At 43.1% G+C, this 17,198-nt stretch overlaps 1 protein-coding gene across 3 annotated transcripts in view; it reads left to right on the top strand.

The window, feature by feature from the left end:
* The first annotated feature begins 4,756 nt into the window (after positions 1-4,756).
* The window catches only part of IL33 (interleukin 33), a 73,486-nt gene continuing 61,044 nt past the window's right edge, over positions 4,757-17,198 (top strand). Inside the window, exons 1-2 of one of the 3 annotated variants that reach the window (XM_023545274.2) lie at positions 4,767-5,329; positions 5,914-5,985. Coding sequence is in view for 1 of the 3 variants with exons in the window: in XM_010587950.3 (XP_010586252.2) it covers positions 5,197-5,329 (133 nt within the window). In the remaining 2 variants the exon portion in view is untranslated. Of the gene's footprint in view, positions 5,330-5,913; positions 5,986-17,198 lie in introns of all 3 variants that reach the window. The other 2 variants (XM_010587950.3, XM_023545273.2) reach the window with 2 other exon arrangements.

Genomic DNA, 17,198 nt, shown 5'->3' with positions numbered 1-17,198 from the left:
GGAAAATCCAACACCTCTACAACAAAAAGACAAATAATCCAAGTAAAAAATGAGCAAAAGAAATGAACAGACACTTCACTGAAGAAGACATTCAAGTGGCTAAACAGACACATGAGGAAATGCTTGTGATCACTAGCCATTAGAGAAATGAAAATGAAAACCAAGATAAGATACCATCTCACTCCGGTACTATTGGCACGAATCAAAAAAAACAGGAAATAACAAATATTGGAGAGGCTGTGGGGAGATCAGAACTCTTATGCACTGCTGGTGGGAAAGCAAAATGGTACAACCATTTTGGAAAACGATATGGTGCTTCCTTAGAAAGCTAGTAATAGAAATACCATGTGATCCAGCAATCCCACTCCTAGGAATACATCCTAGAGAAATAAGACCTGTCACACGAATAGACATATGTACACCCATGTTCACTGCAGCATTCTTCACAATAGCAAAAAGATGGAAACAACCTAAACGCCCATAACAGATGAATGGATAAACAAACTATGCACCACACAATGGGGTTCCAAAGCTGTAATCTTTACGGAGGCAGACTGCTACATCTGTCTTCCGCAGAGCAGCTGGTGGGTTCCAACTGCTGACCTTTTGGTTAGCAGCGAAGTGCTTAACAACGGTGTCACCAGGGCTCCTTAACAAATAAATATAAAAAAAAAAAATAGCAAGGGAAAAAGGGAAGGAAGGTGAACCTACAGATTCAAAAAGACTTAAAGAGACATAATGATTGAATGCAAGAAGAGGATCGTGTTTGTATGCTGATTTAAACAAACAAAAGGTTAAAAAAACATGAGACTGACAAGAAAATCTGACCTGAGTGGACATTTTATAACAGTAAAGAATTAATGATTTAGGTGTGATAATTTTGTTTTAAAAGAGTCTTATCTTTTATAGAAATATAATGAAGTATTTACAGATGAATTGATAAAATGTCTGGGATTTGCTTCAAATAATCCAGCGGGGAGATGGGAAGTTGGGGTGGTGGTGGAAAGATGATGAAGCAAAACTGGCTCCTGTGGCTAACTGCCCTGGCTATGACCCCGCATGTTCCTGGCTCCAGCTTGGGGCCTTGACTACCCACCTCCTGGCTATGCTCTATGTCCTTTCAGCTTCAGCTGCAAACTTGGAGCCATTTGCCCCGTCACTTCTATCGCTAAATCTGACAGCTCAGGCAGAATTTATACTTTTTGTGCATTCACAAAACTTGATCAATTTTAGAGATTTTCAAACATTTCTTTGGAGCAGGAACTTCTCATAAAGCAAACAAACAAAAACACACACACACAAAATGCCTACTTACACACACATATAAGTCCATCCACTCTGAGAAAGGGATGGCAGGGGGCTAGGGCAGAACTAGTCAGCTGCCCCAGGCCAGTAATGTGACCTCAGGACTCAAGGGTTATGAGAAGAGAATGTGAAATAATGTCGTACACTGGTTCATATCCAAGCAAGTGCATGTTCTAAGACAAACATTGTCCACATCTCATTTCTGCCAAGTTATACAGGTGCATCACAGCCAGGGGGGAAAGCAGACTTGAGGCTACACCAAAGAAAGGCTCCTCTTTGGAGTGTGGTGAGAAATCAGATGGGAGACCATACAGCTGAGGGTCTGGGTCAGGCTTTGGGTACAGACTGTGGGCCTTCCTTCTCTTCAGATCTCCTGTTAGGGGGACTAGCTGTGGGCACCTTCACCCCCACAATGGCACCCGCTTTACCCTTGCTCACTTCAATTCTTTGCCCACCCCACCCAGCTGTGAGAGGCATTTCCCACTCAGGCTGCCCCCACCTCATGACCACGTCGTTATCCAATTTCACAGGGTTCTAATGTCTCACTGAGTCACCAGTGAGTTCTATGTACGTCATGTTCTATAGAAAGCCTACAAATTTCCTTATTTCTGGGAACCAAATAATAGTTTTATCTTGGCCAGTATTAGGATAGGTCACCAAACACGGTCAGGGGATGAATAACAAGCCTGTTCTGGCAGCTTCCAACTGCATATACATTTGTGGGCCCATAAGGTTTGTTTTTTTTTAAAGGGCAAGTAGCTCTCCTTTTGTTTATTATTTCCCCCTAATGGCTTTAAAGACTCCAAACTTCCAGATTGAGAGCAGCAGGGTTCCAGGGTGCATCCTAACATCCTACAGCGCCTCCTCCTCCGTCTTCCCCTCCTCCTGGCTTCCTTACCCGCCCAGCAGCCCTGTAGCCGGTCACTCCTGGCACCGGGCAGTCCCCACCCACTTGGGCTCCTCTACTCCTGCTAAGCAGGTGCTGGCGGGCTGGCCTCCTCCAGTTGCTCGCAGGCTCTCACCTCTCAGTGGAAGTGCTGGCAGCTGCACATGATCTGGAAGTGGCTGTACCAACAGGGCAGCGGCAGCCAGGGCTGCCATTGCCAGTCGTGCTCCCAGCACCCACATGCCCGCTTGCCGGCTGGTCCCCACGACCACCTCTCCGAGCCCTACTCCCCTTGCCCTGTGCTCCAACGTGCACAAAGTCCCGATCTGACTGTCTACCCAGAATGCCACCCAGCCTGCAGCTGCACACCCAGCAAGGCCGGCCTCCTGTACCCCATGGATACAGCTCTTGGCCTTTGTCCATGGGAAGAAAGCCGTGGGGGCTGCCAGGCCTGGCTGCTCCTGATGCTCAGACAGGCAGAACAGTGGGTGGGGCTGGGGACAACACCCAAATCACATAACGTCCTATTTCACAGACCCTAAGGTGGACATTAAGCAAGGCATGACTGTATAGGAGGATCATTTATCGGTGAACTTCTGTTTTAGGAGGCACAGTTCTACTCTGACCCACATGTGGTCACTATGAGTCCTAATCTATTGGAAGACAACTGTTTGGTGTTCTTGGACGGTGCAGAGCATTAAAGTGTTTAGCTGCTAACTGAAAGGCTGGAGGTTCAAATCCATCCAGACATACGTTGAAAGAAAGGCCTGGTGATCTACTTCCGAAAACCCAGCCATTGAAAATCCTGTGGAGCACAATTCTACTCTGATGCATATGGGGTTGCCATGAGTTGGAGTCCACTGGCAACTTATTTATTTTAAGCTACCTGGTAGAATTGTGCGTTCTTTCTTTTAGAGGTATCCCTGGACTGTGCCTCCCAAGACTCAAGATATTGGACGAAAAATAGCTGGAGAAGAACGCTAAAGATATGGGTTGCAACAGCTTAACTTTCTTGATGTTTATTGGTACATAATGTTGGAACACATCTGCAATTTTTCTCATTCCCAATTTTAACTTGTGTTTATCAGTTGCCAGATTTAGCTGTAGTACTTGATGAGGTGGGAGAAAGATGTGGCAGTCTGCTTCCATAAAGCTTTACAGCCTTAGAAACCCTGTGGGGTGATTCAACTCTGTCCTATAGGGTCGCTATGTGCTGGAATTGACTCGATGGCAATAGGTACTTGATGAAGGCAGGAAAGGTGGCACTCATTATTATTGGTTGTTATGGTGGTTTTTGTTTTTAAAAGCTTCCTATTTTTAAAAGTTTTGTACCTACAGAAAAGTGCTTCTTGTTGTTATCTGAACCTACATGTAATCCCTGTGTTAATAAAACAAGGGACCATAGCTACTTTGCAGAGAAGCTCAGTCCTTCAGTACCCCAAAATCACACCCCATGGGGTCAAGATAGGAGGAGATGGGATCCTGACAGGTTCTGTCATATATGTCCTTAGCATGGTTAATGAAAAGTTCTTGAGACCAGCCAAAGGGGCCAGTCACTGTGTAACTGTCCTGCCAAAGCTGGGCTAGGCAGGAAGAGAGAAACTGGAGACGAGAGAAGGGAGTGAAGGCAAAGCCAGCAGCCCAGCCTGTCAGACCCCGGTGAGCAGGAGCAGAGAAAGGAAGAGAACTCGGGGGGCGGGGGTCACCACAGAGCAGCCAGGCTGGAGTGAGGCGTGGGCACAACAAGGGGATATCCTTATGATACTCAGAGATGCCAGGTCCCAATCACCATGCTCCCTTCACTCATAGTTTGGTGGCACTGAGGTGGCACTCAGACCTTCAACAGAGAGACTACCTGGACATTAGTATACTCACCTATTGCCATCAAGTTGATTCCGACTCATATGAACCCCATAGGGTTTCCAAGGCTGTACATCTCTATGGAAACAGACCACCACATCTTTCTCCTGGGGTAGTTTCAAAATGCTGACCTTTCAGTTAGCTTTGACCACTGCACTACCAGGCTCCTTCTAGTATCCTCAAGTCCCCCTCATTTTCTCTGTCTCCAAGGAAACTACCTGCCAGTGTCATTCGCTAGAACACTGGTCCTCAAAGCTAGCTGAACAATAGAATCACCTGAAGAGCATTTAAAGTTTGCCAACGCCCAGACTCCAGGTTGTAAACTACTGCTTTCAAAGATGAAGTCTTTTCTTGTATTCCCAGAGCTAGCAAAGTAAAATCAGAGAGAAGGGACAGACACAGAACCATGGAAAGCACAGGTGGAGAAATACCAACTTCCTGCCACAAGTACCCTCCTCTACATACCTACCACCCCCCACCAGGGAGGGATCAACAAGTCTTGGTGCCATCAGCCAAGGGACAGAATGGCAAACCTTCAACACAATTCCAGGAAGGGGCCAATATCAAAGAGGCTCCAAATATCAGCTGCAGCTCTGGACGTATCGGGTAGAGGGATTATTCGATAAATAACCCCAGCATGTCCAGGCGAAATAGATGAGGTAGAGATGCTCCAACCCAGGGCAGGTCAGAGCTGCCAGAGATGAGGCAAAGGGGCAGACAGTACCTCCTGGCCACACTCTGCCTGCTGGAAAGGCTGACTCTTCTGGCTCAGGGTTTAGGTCTGTGTACCAGGCACTCACAGCTCTTCTGGGCCCAGTGCCAAGGGTGCAGTCCATAGATCAGATAGTCCTGTCAGACTGGGCCTGACAGGAAAACCACAATACCCCCAAACAGGGAAATGGAGGAGGATTAAGAAAGGGATCAGTAGCAAAGGATTGGGCAAGATTAAGGGAAACCAACAAGGATAATGCTGCTTCCTGTGCCCGCAGGGTCAAGGAGAGGGAACAGGGTGGGTCCAGAAAGAGTTGGTCTAGGAAGGGGCTGCCAGGCACAACTGAGAGTTCACTGGAGGGAACTGGCCAACCGCAAGACCTGGTGAGTAGGGAGCCTAGGAAATAAAAGCCCTGACTTCACTCTCCTGCTGTATGCCCCAAGAGTGGGTCATCCTTCAAGTGGGTTCCTGGAGGAGAAGACAGATGGTGGAACGAACTGCAGTGTCCCCACAGCCTGCACCTGACCTGCAGAGGCACAGGTGTGCCACTGGCCCTCAGCCTTCAGGTAACACAACCCAGAGATACATAGGTGCTAATCTGAGGTGGTACCCTATCAATGTTACTTAGTGAAAGCTCACTAAATCCTGTAGAAGGTGAAGGCAAGGGAGCTGAGCAGGGCAGCCCATAAAGTCAGCCTCTGTGCTCATGAAGCTGGGTTGAGGGGATGAAGTGGGCCCTGGAGGGGCACACAGAAGGCATCCAGGCTCAAGATCTGCTCTCTAGACACCTTCCCTCAGTGGTCATGTCTGTCTGAGGGCCGGCTCTAGCCTGAGCTGGAGATGGTGGCATGATCCCTGGGTGGCTGGGTGTCTTTGGGTGACTCCCTCCTGCAGGCAGCCCTGAAGGTATCTCCTTTCCATCTCTGTACTGGCACCTGCTCGTGGGAGGTGTGATAAAGCTGTAGGTATTGACCCCATGCACACAGAACCACTTATTTCTGCCACTCTAGTTTCAGAGGGTCTTATTACATGAGACCCTCTGTGGTAACCTCTTAAAGATGAATTGGAAAAATGTTCTTCCCTAATTGTCAAAGTGTTTGTTGAGTGTGGCATGACGTGAACAGTGTGCTTCCTCAAATATCTGCTGTAGATGCTCCATTTAGAGTTTCCAGCTTTTAGAGGTCTTCTCCTCCAAGTCCACAGACACCAGGACTCTTGAAAGGTCGGTCTACTTCTTTTTTTTTTAAATCTTCTTGTCATTTAATATGTTTGGAGAGAGGAGACTTTTGTACCAGAGTTTTATATAAGAGAATAAATATTATGAATCATTCTTCCTTTTAAAGTCAAATGACAGAAAATTCCAGTCCCGTGCACTGTTTTAAAGTCTATTATGAGAACATCTGTTGGGCTATCAGTATTGGCAATGTAAAAAATTGAAAACACTGGAGATTGGATTATGAAAATTTCAGATATCTCGTATGTTACAATAAGTTAGCAACCCATCAAAGCCATTCCCTGTATACCAGAAAATAATCTGGCATAAAGCAGTCGGGTCAATAGAGCAGGTCACAGTGACATTTGCATTAACACTTTTGAATTTCCACTTTTCCCAAAATAGAAGCATTGTGTTTAACAATCCCACCCTTCTTCAAATCTTTAAATTCAACATTGTAGGCACAGAGTGTAAGCAAATCTGTATGTTCTCCAACAGATAAGCAATGGCACAGCTATGTTATTTTCAAAAATACCGTCTAGATAGTCTTTCCTATCTAATCAAAAGCTTTGTGGCCACAGGTTTAGCAGCCTGTACTAGCTGACATTAAATGCATTCACAGTGCCAAGAGTCCATCAAAGTTTCCTCTTAGGTACTTTTTAATATGCTCAGAGGAAAACACCTGCTTCAGGTTTACTTAAGGGTATTGACTATGGAACGTCACCTCCATTTTTTAAGGTTAGACAAACTATTGTTTGGTTTATTGAAGAAAAAGGAGCAGAGAAAAAAGTAAATCACAACAAACCTCTTTAGGTCAGTTAAAGGCCATATCTTTAGCTGAGATATTAAAAAATAACAACAAGAGTTAATCTCATCGGCCCACACTCTAAAAAGTAATGCCACTGGTAACAATCATTAGCAGGAAAAATGAACCTGCTGACAACCAGCCCACTCATTAGCAAAAAGCAATTTAACTCAAATGGCAAGACCAAAATATATAACACTACCTACCCAAACTGCCCTACCCACCCATAACTACCAACAGAAGAAAGAAAATAATTGCTTAAAAAAAAACAACAAAACAAGCTTAGTATTTCTTACAAGGATGCCAAAGGTCCAATTCCGGAGATAGTGGTCAGAAGGACTAAAGGTGAAGTGAAGGCAAAGTCTAAGGATTAATATCCCACAAAGTCTTTAAAAACCCAAAGTACCACAAACACACTAAACTGGTCTATGAATTAGAGAGCAAGGTATTGCTGCTGGCATTAGGGAGCGTGGGTGAGGAGGAAGAACTATAAAAGTCATAAAAGCTGGAGCGACCATATCCCCACTTTTCACTTATTATTCTGCCTAATTATTTTCCTTCTCGAAAACTTTATGTTAGGACAATACATTACATGGTTACTTAAATAAAGGCTGAATAACCTTGCTTGCCAACAGCAAAGAGGACTTGAAGCCCTTACCGATGAAGATCAAACACTATAGCCTTCAGTATGTATTACACCTCAACATAAAGAAAACAAAAATCCTCACAACTGGACCAATAAGGAACATGATGCTAAGCAAGGAAAATACAGAAGTTGTCAAGGATTTCATATGCTTCATTAATATAACTGCCGATAATCCCATCTCATTAACATCATACAGATAGGATTTATAACACATAGGAAAATCACATCAGATGACAAAAGGGTGGACAATTCAATCCACGACACCATGATATGTTCAATCGCCTCATATGCATGTGAAAGCTGGACAATGAATGTTATGGATTGAATTGCGAAGCCCAAAAATATCTGTCAACTTGGCTAGGCCACGATTCCCAGTACTGTGTGATTGCCCACCATTTTGTCATCTGATGTGACCAAAGGTCAGTGGTTTGAACTCACCAGCAGCTCCAGAGGAGAAAAGACCTGGAGATCTGCTCCCTGTAAAGATTTATAGTCTTGGAAACCCTATGGGGCAGTTCAACTGTCATACAGGATCATTGTGAGTCCGAATTAACTTAATACAACAACAACACGTCTTGTTTCCCATAATTGTACCTAGGTAATCAGGCTCACTGAAACACTTGAAACTTATTCTTTCAGAAAAAAAAAATCAAAGATTAATGAACACGTCCTGTTTCCGAGACTCCAGAGGTCTTGCAGCCATGGCTCACTGATTTTGTGAATGTCGTAGTAAGGTAACCGTGTAAGCTTTGACAATGTTTGAGCACATACTGCTGTCTTACAAGATTTATGTGTTCTGACATAATCAAAACCAACAAAAACTTTTTTGTTCAGTGTTTCTGATAAAACTATATATAAGCATCCGGAAAAACTTAATTTATCAGAGCACTTATTTACTCGGTAAAGACAGATTTCCCAACTTTAAAGTTATCCATTAAACCTGTATACCTGTATAGCAATCTGTTAATGGTGTACAAAATGTTCCCACTGACAACAACTAGAAAGGGCAGATGAAATACCATAGAAAAGAAAAAGCGTGAAGGTAATAGAGAGTTGCTGAAGCACTGAGTTCTAGGGGCCAAGATTCTGAGGAGAAATGAGCTGGCAGGTACCGCTGCTTATCCTCTGGTGGCCTTTGCCAATCCTGTGTATGCAGCAGTAGGCCGGAGATTGGAGCTTTGCTTGGGCAGAAGGCTGCTGGTGGGAGAAACCAGCAAAGCTATTGGTGGTCTTGTGACGCTGGAGATACAAAGCTGGAGGTGCAAAGGACCAAGATTCCAGTCAGAATGGAGGGGTGGAGCATTGAGCCTGACATACAGTTTTCTCTTTGACAGTAGCATCATTAGGGGGCTTCAGAGGTACAGACTTCACCAGGTGACACTGTCAGAAAGGATGACACCAAAATCACTGTCTATAAAATTTTTGTGCAGTGTTTCAGCAGCAATTTATTATTTTTCATAAAAACATTCGTGTAGTAAAGCGCTCGACTGCTAACTGAAGGGTTGGTGGTTGGAACCCACCAGACGCTTCTGGGGAGAAAGATGTGGCAGTCTGCTTCTGTAAAGATTTACAGCCTTGAAAATCCTATGGGGGCAGTTCTCTATCCTATAGGATCACTCTGTGTAGGAATCAACTTGATGGCAAGGGGTTTGGTTTGGTTTTTAGTTAATTATAACAACAAAAACATTTTTCATAAACCCAGCTTACATGTATCAATATACCTACAAGACTAAAACTCTGTGCTAATTTACTTTAAGGAAGTCTGAAGAATCGATGCCTTTGAATTATGGTGCTGGTGACGATTACTGAATATACATACCACGGACTGACAGAAGAATTAACAAATCTATCTATTGGAAACCCTGGTGGCGTAGTGGTTAAGTGCTATGGCTGCTAACCAAGAGGTTGGCAGTTGGAATCCGCCAGGCGCTCCTTGGAAACTCTATAGGGCAGTTCTACTCTGCCCTATAGGGTCACAATGAGTTGTAATCGACTCGCCAGCAGTGGGCTTGGTTTTTTTGTCTTGGAAAAAGTACAGCCAGAATGCCCCTTAGAAACAAGGATGGTGAGACTTTGTCTCACATACTTTGGACATGTTATCAGGAGGAACCAGTCCTTGGAGAAGGATATCATGCTTGGTAAAGTAGAGGGTCTGCAAAAAAGAGGAAGACCCTCAACAAGATGGACTGACACAGTGGCTGCAACAATGGGCTCAAACATAGCAACGATTGTGAGGATGGTGTAGGACCAGGCAGTGTTTTGTTCTGTTGTACATAGGGTTGCTGTGAGTCAGAACCGACTCAAAGGCACCCAACAACAATTTAATTTTTGAACCTTCTAATTGGCGCTGGTCAGAGCTGTCATCGTTAGCCAGTTATAGTGATACGTCGAATCACCGGGTTTCTTCTGCACGTGCTACAAGCACGTATTGTTTTTGTTGCTGCTGGTGTTTTTATAGTTTCAGATTTTGTTAAATTTTCTGATGTTTTAGCTACAGTATTGGGGTAATTAGTATTTGTCAACCTGTATCAGTAACTTATTTTTACCGTACTTTAGTGAAGGTTTACAGAACTAGTTTCTTATTAAACAGTACACATATTGTTTTATGACATTGGTTAACAACCCCACGACATGTCAACACTCTCCCTTCTCAAACTTGGGTTCCCTTTTATCAGCTTTCTTGTTCCCTCCTGCCTTCTAGTCCCTGCCCTTGGGCTGGTGTGCCCCTTTAGACTTGTTTTTTTTTATATAGATCTGTCCAATCTTTGGCTAAAGGGTGAACCTTGAGAGTGACTTTATTACTGAGCTAAAAGAGTGTCTGGGGGACATACTCTTGGGGTTTTTCCAGTCTCTGTCAGACAAGTAAGTCTGGTTTTTTTGTGTGTGTGAATTAGAACTTCGTTCTATGTTTTCCTTCAGCTCTGTTTGGGACTCTCTATTGTGATCCCTGTCAGAATACTTGGTGGTGGTAGCTGGGCACCACCTAGCTGTACTGGACTCAGTCTGGTGGAGGCTGTGGCAGATGTTGTCTATTAGTCCTTTTAGACTAATTTTTCCATTGTACCTTTAGTTTTCTCCATTCTCCCTTGCTCCCAAAGGGGAGAGACCAGTGTTGTATCTTAGATGGCCACTCACAGGCTTTTAAGACCCCAGACACTACTTACCTAAGTAGAATGTAGAATATTTTGTTTATAAACTTTATAAACTATGTTATGCCAATTGAGCTAGGTGTTTCCCTAGACCATGGTCCCCATAGCCCTCAGCCCAGCAATTCGGTCCCTCAGGGAGTTTGGATGTGTCTATGTCACTTCCATAACCTTGCCTTGTCCAAGTTGTGCTGGCTTCCCCAGTATTGTGTACTGTCTTACCCTTCACCAAAGTTACCACTTATCTATTGTCCATTTACTGTTTTTCCATCCCCATACCTCCCCTCCCTCATAACCATCGAAGATTGTTTCTTTCTGTGTGTAAACCTTTTCGCGAGTTTTTATAGTAGCGTTCTCATACAATATTTGTCTTTTTGTGACTGACTTATTTCAGCCCTCCAGATTCATCCATGTTATGAGTTGCTTCACAGATTCACCATTGTTCTTTATCATTGTGTAATACTCCATTGTGTGTATGTGTCATAGTTTGTTCATTCATCTGTCGATGGGCATCTACGTTGTTTCCATATTTTTCCTATTGTGAACAATGCTGCAATGAACATGGGTGTGCATATATTTATTCATGTGGCAGCTCTTACTTCTCTAGGATATATTCCTAGGAGTGCGATTTGGTAGGTCATATGGTATTTCTGTATCTAGCTTTCTAAGAAAGCGCCATATCATTTTCTCAGTAACTTTTTAAAGAATGAAGTAGTAATTAAAGGAAAAGAAGAAGTGATACTCAGGAATTATGATCTATGAGTAACACTAATACAAAAAACATTACTAAGTATTTCGTATGGTTGGTACCGGAAGAGGTTCACTGGGGTGGGGTAACACCAGGAGTGACTGTGCTAGTGACGCCACTATCTTGAAGCTCTGTTGAAACCTGTTCACATCATTGCAACACTCTAGCCTCCACTGGTAGATGGATGGTGACTGTGTACTGGCTGTGCATCTAACCCGGGTATTCCACATGAAAGGCAAGAATACAGAGGAAAATCCCAGACAGATTCCAGGCCCTGCAAATGCCCTCAGAAACCACATAGGAATGCATGTATCTGCTGCTTCCTGTGGTTTTCCAAGAAATGTACTAAACACATACAAATGTATTTGGAAAGCCCTCTTTTCAGAATTTGTTGTCTTGGAACCCAGCTTTTCCAAATAAACATGATTGATCTATGGGTGTAAAACTGGAATTCACCTATCCCTGCTTTGCCAAATGATTAAAATATATCACACACAAAAATCTGATGCTGTTGAATTGATTCAGACTCAGCAACCCCACAGCTTGGTAAAAACATCAGATAACTGGTAATGCTATCAAGTAAATAAAAGAAATACAAAAATCAATCGGAAATCATCTGTTGACTTGCTTTCTGGCTAACTACCCCCACCTTCAGAATTAAGGATGCTGATTTCCCCCACTATTTATATTGTCTTTTTCTTTACCCATACCCGTTGCTGTTGAGTCAATTCTGACTCATAGCGACTCCATCTATAGTCCAGAGCAGAACTGCCCCATAGGTTTTCCAAGGAGCAGCTGGTGGATTCGAACTGCTGGCCTTTTGGTTAGCAGCTAGGCTCTTAACCACCAGGGCTCCACACTTTAACTACATCAAGTATTACATAAAGATCATGCTTCCTCTATTTTAATCCAGCATAAGGACTATTTTTTAAATTTTGTTTCTATTTAAAATTATGATGATATTAAAGCAAATTTTAAAAGAAAAAAAATCCTTCCATAATCCCCACACCCCTAGTAGAACTGTTGGTATTTTTCTATTCCTTTGTACTTTTTTACATGTTCGTTTTCTCACAGCTGTAACAACACACATTTTCTCATAGTAATAACACAACCTGAGTACATTTTGTATTCTTTTTCCATGTAACTGAATTATTTTAACTTATGCCATGTACAATTATTTTTTAAAGCCTCATAGCAGATTTTTCTAAATTTTACATAATATTTTAATTAAAAATTCTCCAGTTGTTGGGTAATATGGTTGTTTCCATTTTTTCCAACTTATAATTTGGGTAAGGGGCATGTTGGGACTCAGCACACTTATCTCCCTGAGGAAAGTTACCTGCAGTAGGGCCTGAAGGTCTTTGGGAGAAGAGACGAAGGGGACTTTGTGCTTGGCTCTATTTCACTAGTGTGATTTCACACTAAGTTTAAGACTCCTCATCAAATAAAGGAAGATTAAGGCCACCTTAGGTTTAGGACTGGGGGTAGTAAGGGAGGAGGCCCTGGGGAAGGTTGGTCCTCTCTCTGCTATCAGAAGGAACTGAGATACTGGGCTGTCTCCAGGTCCAGGGGCTGTGTCCGAGGAGAGTGCTCACAAGATCACCCTTCTTTTGCCCAACTTGATGTCCATTCCTCTCTAAGAACAGCCACAAACTAGGGTCGACCAGGTGGCTGATTTATGGCTAAATTATATACAGGTTGCTCTTCTTGAGAGCTGGTGGAAGAGCTGGCCCTTCTGCAGGGAACAAGCTCTTTACACAGGATGAGCAGCACCGCAGCGCTCAGACAAGTGGTTGAGGTAAACAGCCCTGGCAGTGATGGGCAGGAGCAGAGCTGGTGACAGTTATTCTCTGAAACCAACTCATCATCATCTGTCCTCCTCTGCCTGAGTCCAGGTCTTCTTCCTGGGTTCCCTAATTTAGTGCAGGCCCCACTATACACCAGTCGCCCAAATCACACACCCGATGTCCATGTGACTCTGCCCTCTTCCTTAGCTCCTCAATGCAGTCAATTGAAAAAGGTCTCAGTGATTCTGACCAAAGAAGTCCTGGTTGTGTAGTAGTTAAGTGCTCGGCTGCTAACTGAAAGGTCGACGGATAGGCACTGCGGGAGAAAGATGTCTACTTCCATAAAGATTTACAGCCTTGGAAACCCTATGGAGCAGTTCTACTCTGTACTACATGGTCGCTATGAGTTTGACATGAATGAACTCGACAACAGTGAGTTTGTTTTGGCTTATGAATTCTGGCTAAGTATTCCTAGGAGCATGAGGAAACATTTCTATAAATAGAGAATCTGATCCATGAACAAAGAGTGTCAAGTGCTTGAAGGAATTGATGATAAAAGGCTTTTCTGAACGTGGGATGTGAAAAACTGTACAGATATTTAAGAATATATTTATGACTAACCAACAAGAAACCAAACCTATTGCTGCTGTGTCAGTTCCAACACATGTGACCCCATGTGTTACAGAGCAGAACTGCTCATAGGGTCCCCTTGGTTGTAATACTTACAGAGCAGATTGCCAGATATTTCCTCTGCGGCGTTGCTGGGTGAGTATGAACCACCAACCTTTAGGATAGTAATCAAGCACATACCATGTGCACCACCTAGGGGCCTATATTTATGACTAGACTATTCAACTTAGAGTACATAATTCTGACCAATCACAGTCCACTTCAGATTGTTTGGTCCTGATACATAGGAAGCGTTTAACTGATTGAACTAATACGGTTTTCACATGATGTCCACAGCCACTAGCAACTTTTATCATATTTTTGGCTGAAGACAATAACTCACATTGACATTTACCATGTTTAAAACAGAAATATTTGAAAAATACTCCGATCTGGTTTCTTTAACAAATAAATAAATTTTTTTAAAAAATCACCCTCATTGCCGTAGAGTTGATTCTAAGTCATAGTGACCCAATAGACCAGAGTAAAACCAGCCCCATAGGGTTTCCAAAGCTGTAAATCTTTATGGAAGCAGACTACCACATCTTTCTCCCACAGAGTACCTGGTGGGTTTGAACTACTTACCTTTTGGTTAGCAGATGATTGCTTAACACTGAGTCACTAGGGCTCCTTAACAAATAAATACTAAGGGAAAAAAAGGGAAGGAAGGTAAACCTGCAGATTCAAAGAGACTTAAGAGACAAAATGATTGCGTGCAAGAAAAGGATTTTGTTTCGACGCTGATTTGAACAAACAAAAGGCTAAAAAAATATGAGACAGAAAGGAAATCTGACCTCTGACTGGACGTTTTATAACAGTAAAGAATTCATGCTTTTAGTTGTGATAATGGAGTTACGTTTTTATGTATTAAAAAAGTCTTATCTTTTATAGAAATATAATGAAGTATTTACAGAAGAAGCAGGGCCAGCTCTAGCTGGAGTGGCATGAGCCCTGGGTGAGCAGGTGTCCTTCCAGACTGACACTCCCTCCTGCAGGCAGCCCTGAAGGTGTCTCCTTCTTTCCATCTCTGTGCCAGCACCAGCTCATGGGAGATGTGATAAAGCTGTAGGTATTGACCCCATGCACACAGAACCACTTATTTCTGCCACTCTAGTTTTAGAGGGTCATATTACATGAGACCCTTTGCCGTAATCTCTTAAAGATTAACTGGAAAAATGTTCTTCCCCAACTGTCAAAGTATTTCTTGAGTGTGGAATGATGTGAACGGTGTGGTTGCTCAAATATCTGCTGTAGATGCTCCGTCTAGAGTTCCAGCTTTTAGAGTTCTTGTTCTCCACTAATTCCACTGATACCCTGACTCTTGAAATATCAGTCTACTTTTTGTGAAAAACAATAGAACCCAACAGCCTTGAGGTCGGACAGGATAGAAAAATCTAAGAGGTAACGAGGAAGCCCTGTATCAGGTATCACTTTTGTTTTCCTCCATTCTTCTCTTGACTTAAAGCTGGTGCTGTGTTACCTGACCCTGCAAAGGTTCGGAAACATGAAGTTGTAGGAGTGGCAATACGCATTGACTCACAGGTGTGGAAACCTTGGTGGCGTAGTGGTTAGGTGCTACAGCTGCTAACCAAAAGGTTGGCAGTTTGAATCCACCAGGCACTCCTTGGAAACTCTGTGGGGCAGTTCTACTCTGTCCTATAGGGTTACTATGAGTCGGAATCAACTTGACAGCAATGGGTTTTCAGGTGGGTCACAGGTGTGTCTTTCCAAAAGATACTGCAGAAAACAAATGTTGGAGTTCTTATTTCCTGTAGTTATTGTGGTTGGGCATTGCTTTGCTGTTAGGGGCCATTGAGTTGGTTCTGACTCATAGTGACCCTATGTACAACAGATTGAAAAACTGTTTAGCCCTGCGCCATCTTCACTATCGTTGCTATGTTCAAGCCCATTGTTGCAGCAACTGGGTCAATCCATCTCATTGAGGGTCTCACCCTCTGTTTTACCAAGCATGATGTCCTTCTCCAGGGACTGGTCCTTCCCGATAACATGTCCAATGTATATAAGCCAAAGTCTTACCACCCTCTCTTCTAAGAAGCATTCTGGTTGTACTTCTTCCAAGATAGATTTGTTCATTCTTCTGGCAGTCCATGGTGTATTCAATATTCTTCACCAGGACCATAATTCAAAGACATCAATTCTTCTTCAGTTTTCCTTATTCATTGTCCAGCTTCTGCATGCATATGAGGTGATCGAAAATACCATGTCTTGAGTCAGGTGGACCTTAGTCCTCAAGGTGAGTTGTTTGCTTTTTAACACTTTGAAGAGGTCTTTTGCAGCTGATTTCCCCAATGCAACATGTCATTTGATTTCTTGACTGCTGCTTCCATGGGCAGCGAGTCCTGGTGGCCCAGAGGTTAAGGTGCTTGGCTGCTAACCAAAAGGTCGGCAGTTCGAACCCACAAGCTGCTCCATGAGAGAGAGATGTGGCAGTCTCTTCTGTAAAGATTTAGAGCTTTGGGAAGCTTATGGAGCAGTTCTACCTGTGTATTAGGGTCACTATGTGTAGGAATCGACGGGACAGCAGCTGTACATGGGCTTCCATGGGCGTTGATTATGGATCCAAGTATAATGGAATCCATACTGAAGGCTGTATTCTTTGAGGTTCGTCACTAAGTGCTTCCACTCCTCTTCACTTGCAGCAAGCAAGGTTGTGTCATCTGCATATCACAGGTTGTTAATAAGTCTTCCTCCAACCTTGACACTACGTTCTTCTTGCAGTAAGCCCTGCCATTTACAGAACATAAAAGGGTGGTGGGATTATTTTTTTAAACAGAGGGTTCAGTTAAAATTCAACTTTTATCACACATAATGTATCAGAGCCTAAAATTCAACAATATTTTTACTGTCCCCCTGAACAATACAAGATCCCTGGCAAACTCTAATTCCTATATTCACCCCCTCTAGACTTATAGGGTCGTTATAGTTGGAATTAACTCAACAGCAATGAGTCTGGTAGACTTATGGGCTATTGCATCATGTGTTTAGTTCTAGTTGATTTTTCTTAACCCTAGAAGACATTATTACCTTTTATAATTAATATTTGTTTAGCTTTATCTCTATATTTACCACACTGTCTGTTCTTCAATTCATTTTATATCTCAGACCCACCATTTGGGTAGCAAAGATGTCACCTTGAGGACTAAGGTGCACCTGACCCAAGCCATGATGTTTTCAATCGCCCCATATGCATATGAAAGCTGGACAATGAATAAGGACAGCCGAAGAAAACTGATGCCTTTGAATTGTGATGTTGGTGAAGAATACTGAATATTCTGGACTGCCAAAAGAACAAAAAAAATTGTCTTGGAGAAAGTACAACCAGAATGCTCCTTAGAAGCAAGGATAATAAGACTACCCCTCACATACTTTGGACATGTTATCAGGTGGGATCAGTTCCTGG

Source organism: Loxodonta africana, chromosome 9, assembly GCF_030014295.1.
Source record: "Loxodonta africana isolate mLoxAfr1 chromosome 9, mLoxAfr1.hap2, whole genome shotgun sequence".
NCBI classification, from domain to species: Eukaryota; Metazoa; Chordata; class Mammalia; order Proboscidea; family Elephantidae; genus Loxodonta; species Loxodonta africana.
This window is presented reverse-complemented; position numbering and strand designations above follow the sequence as displayed.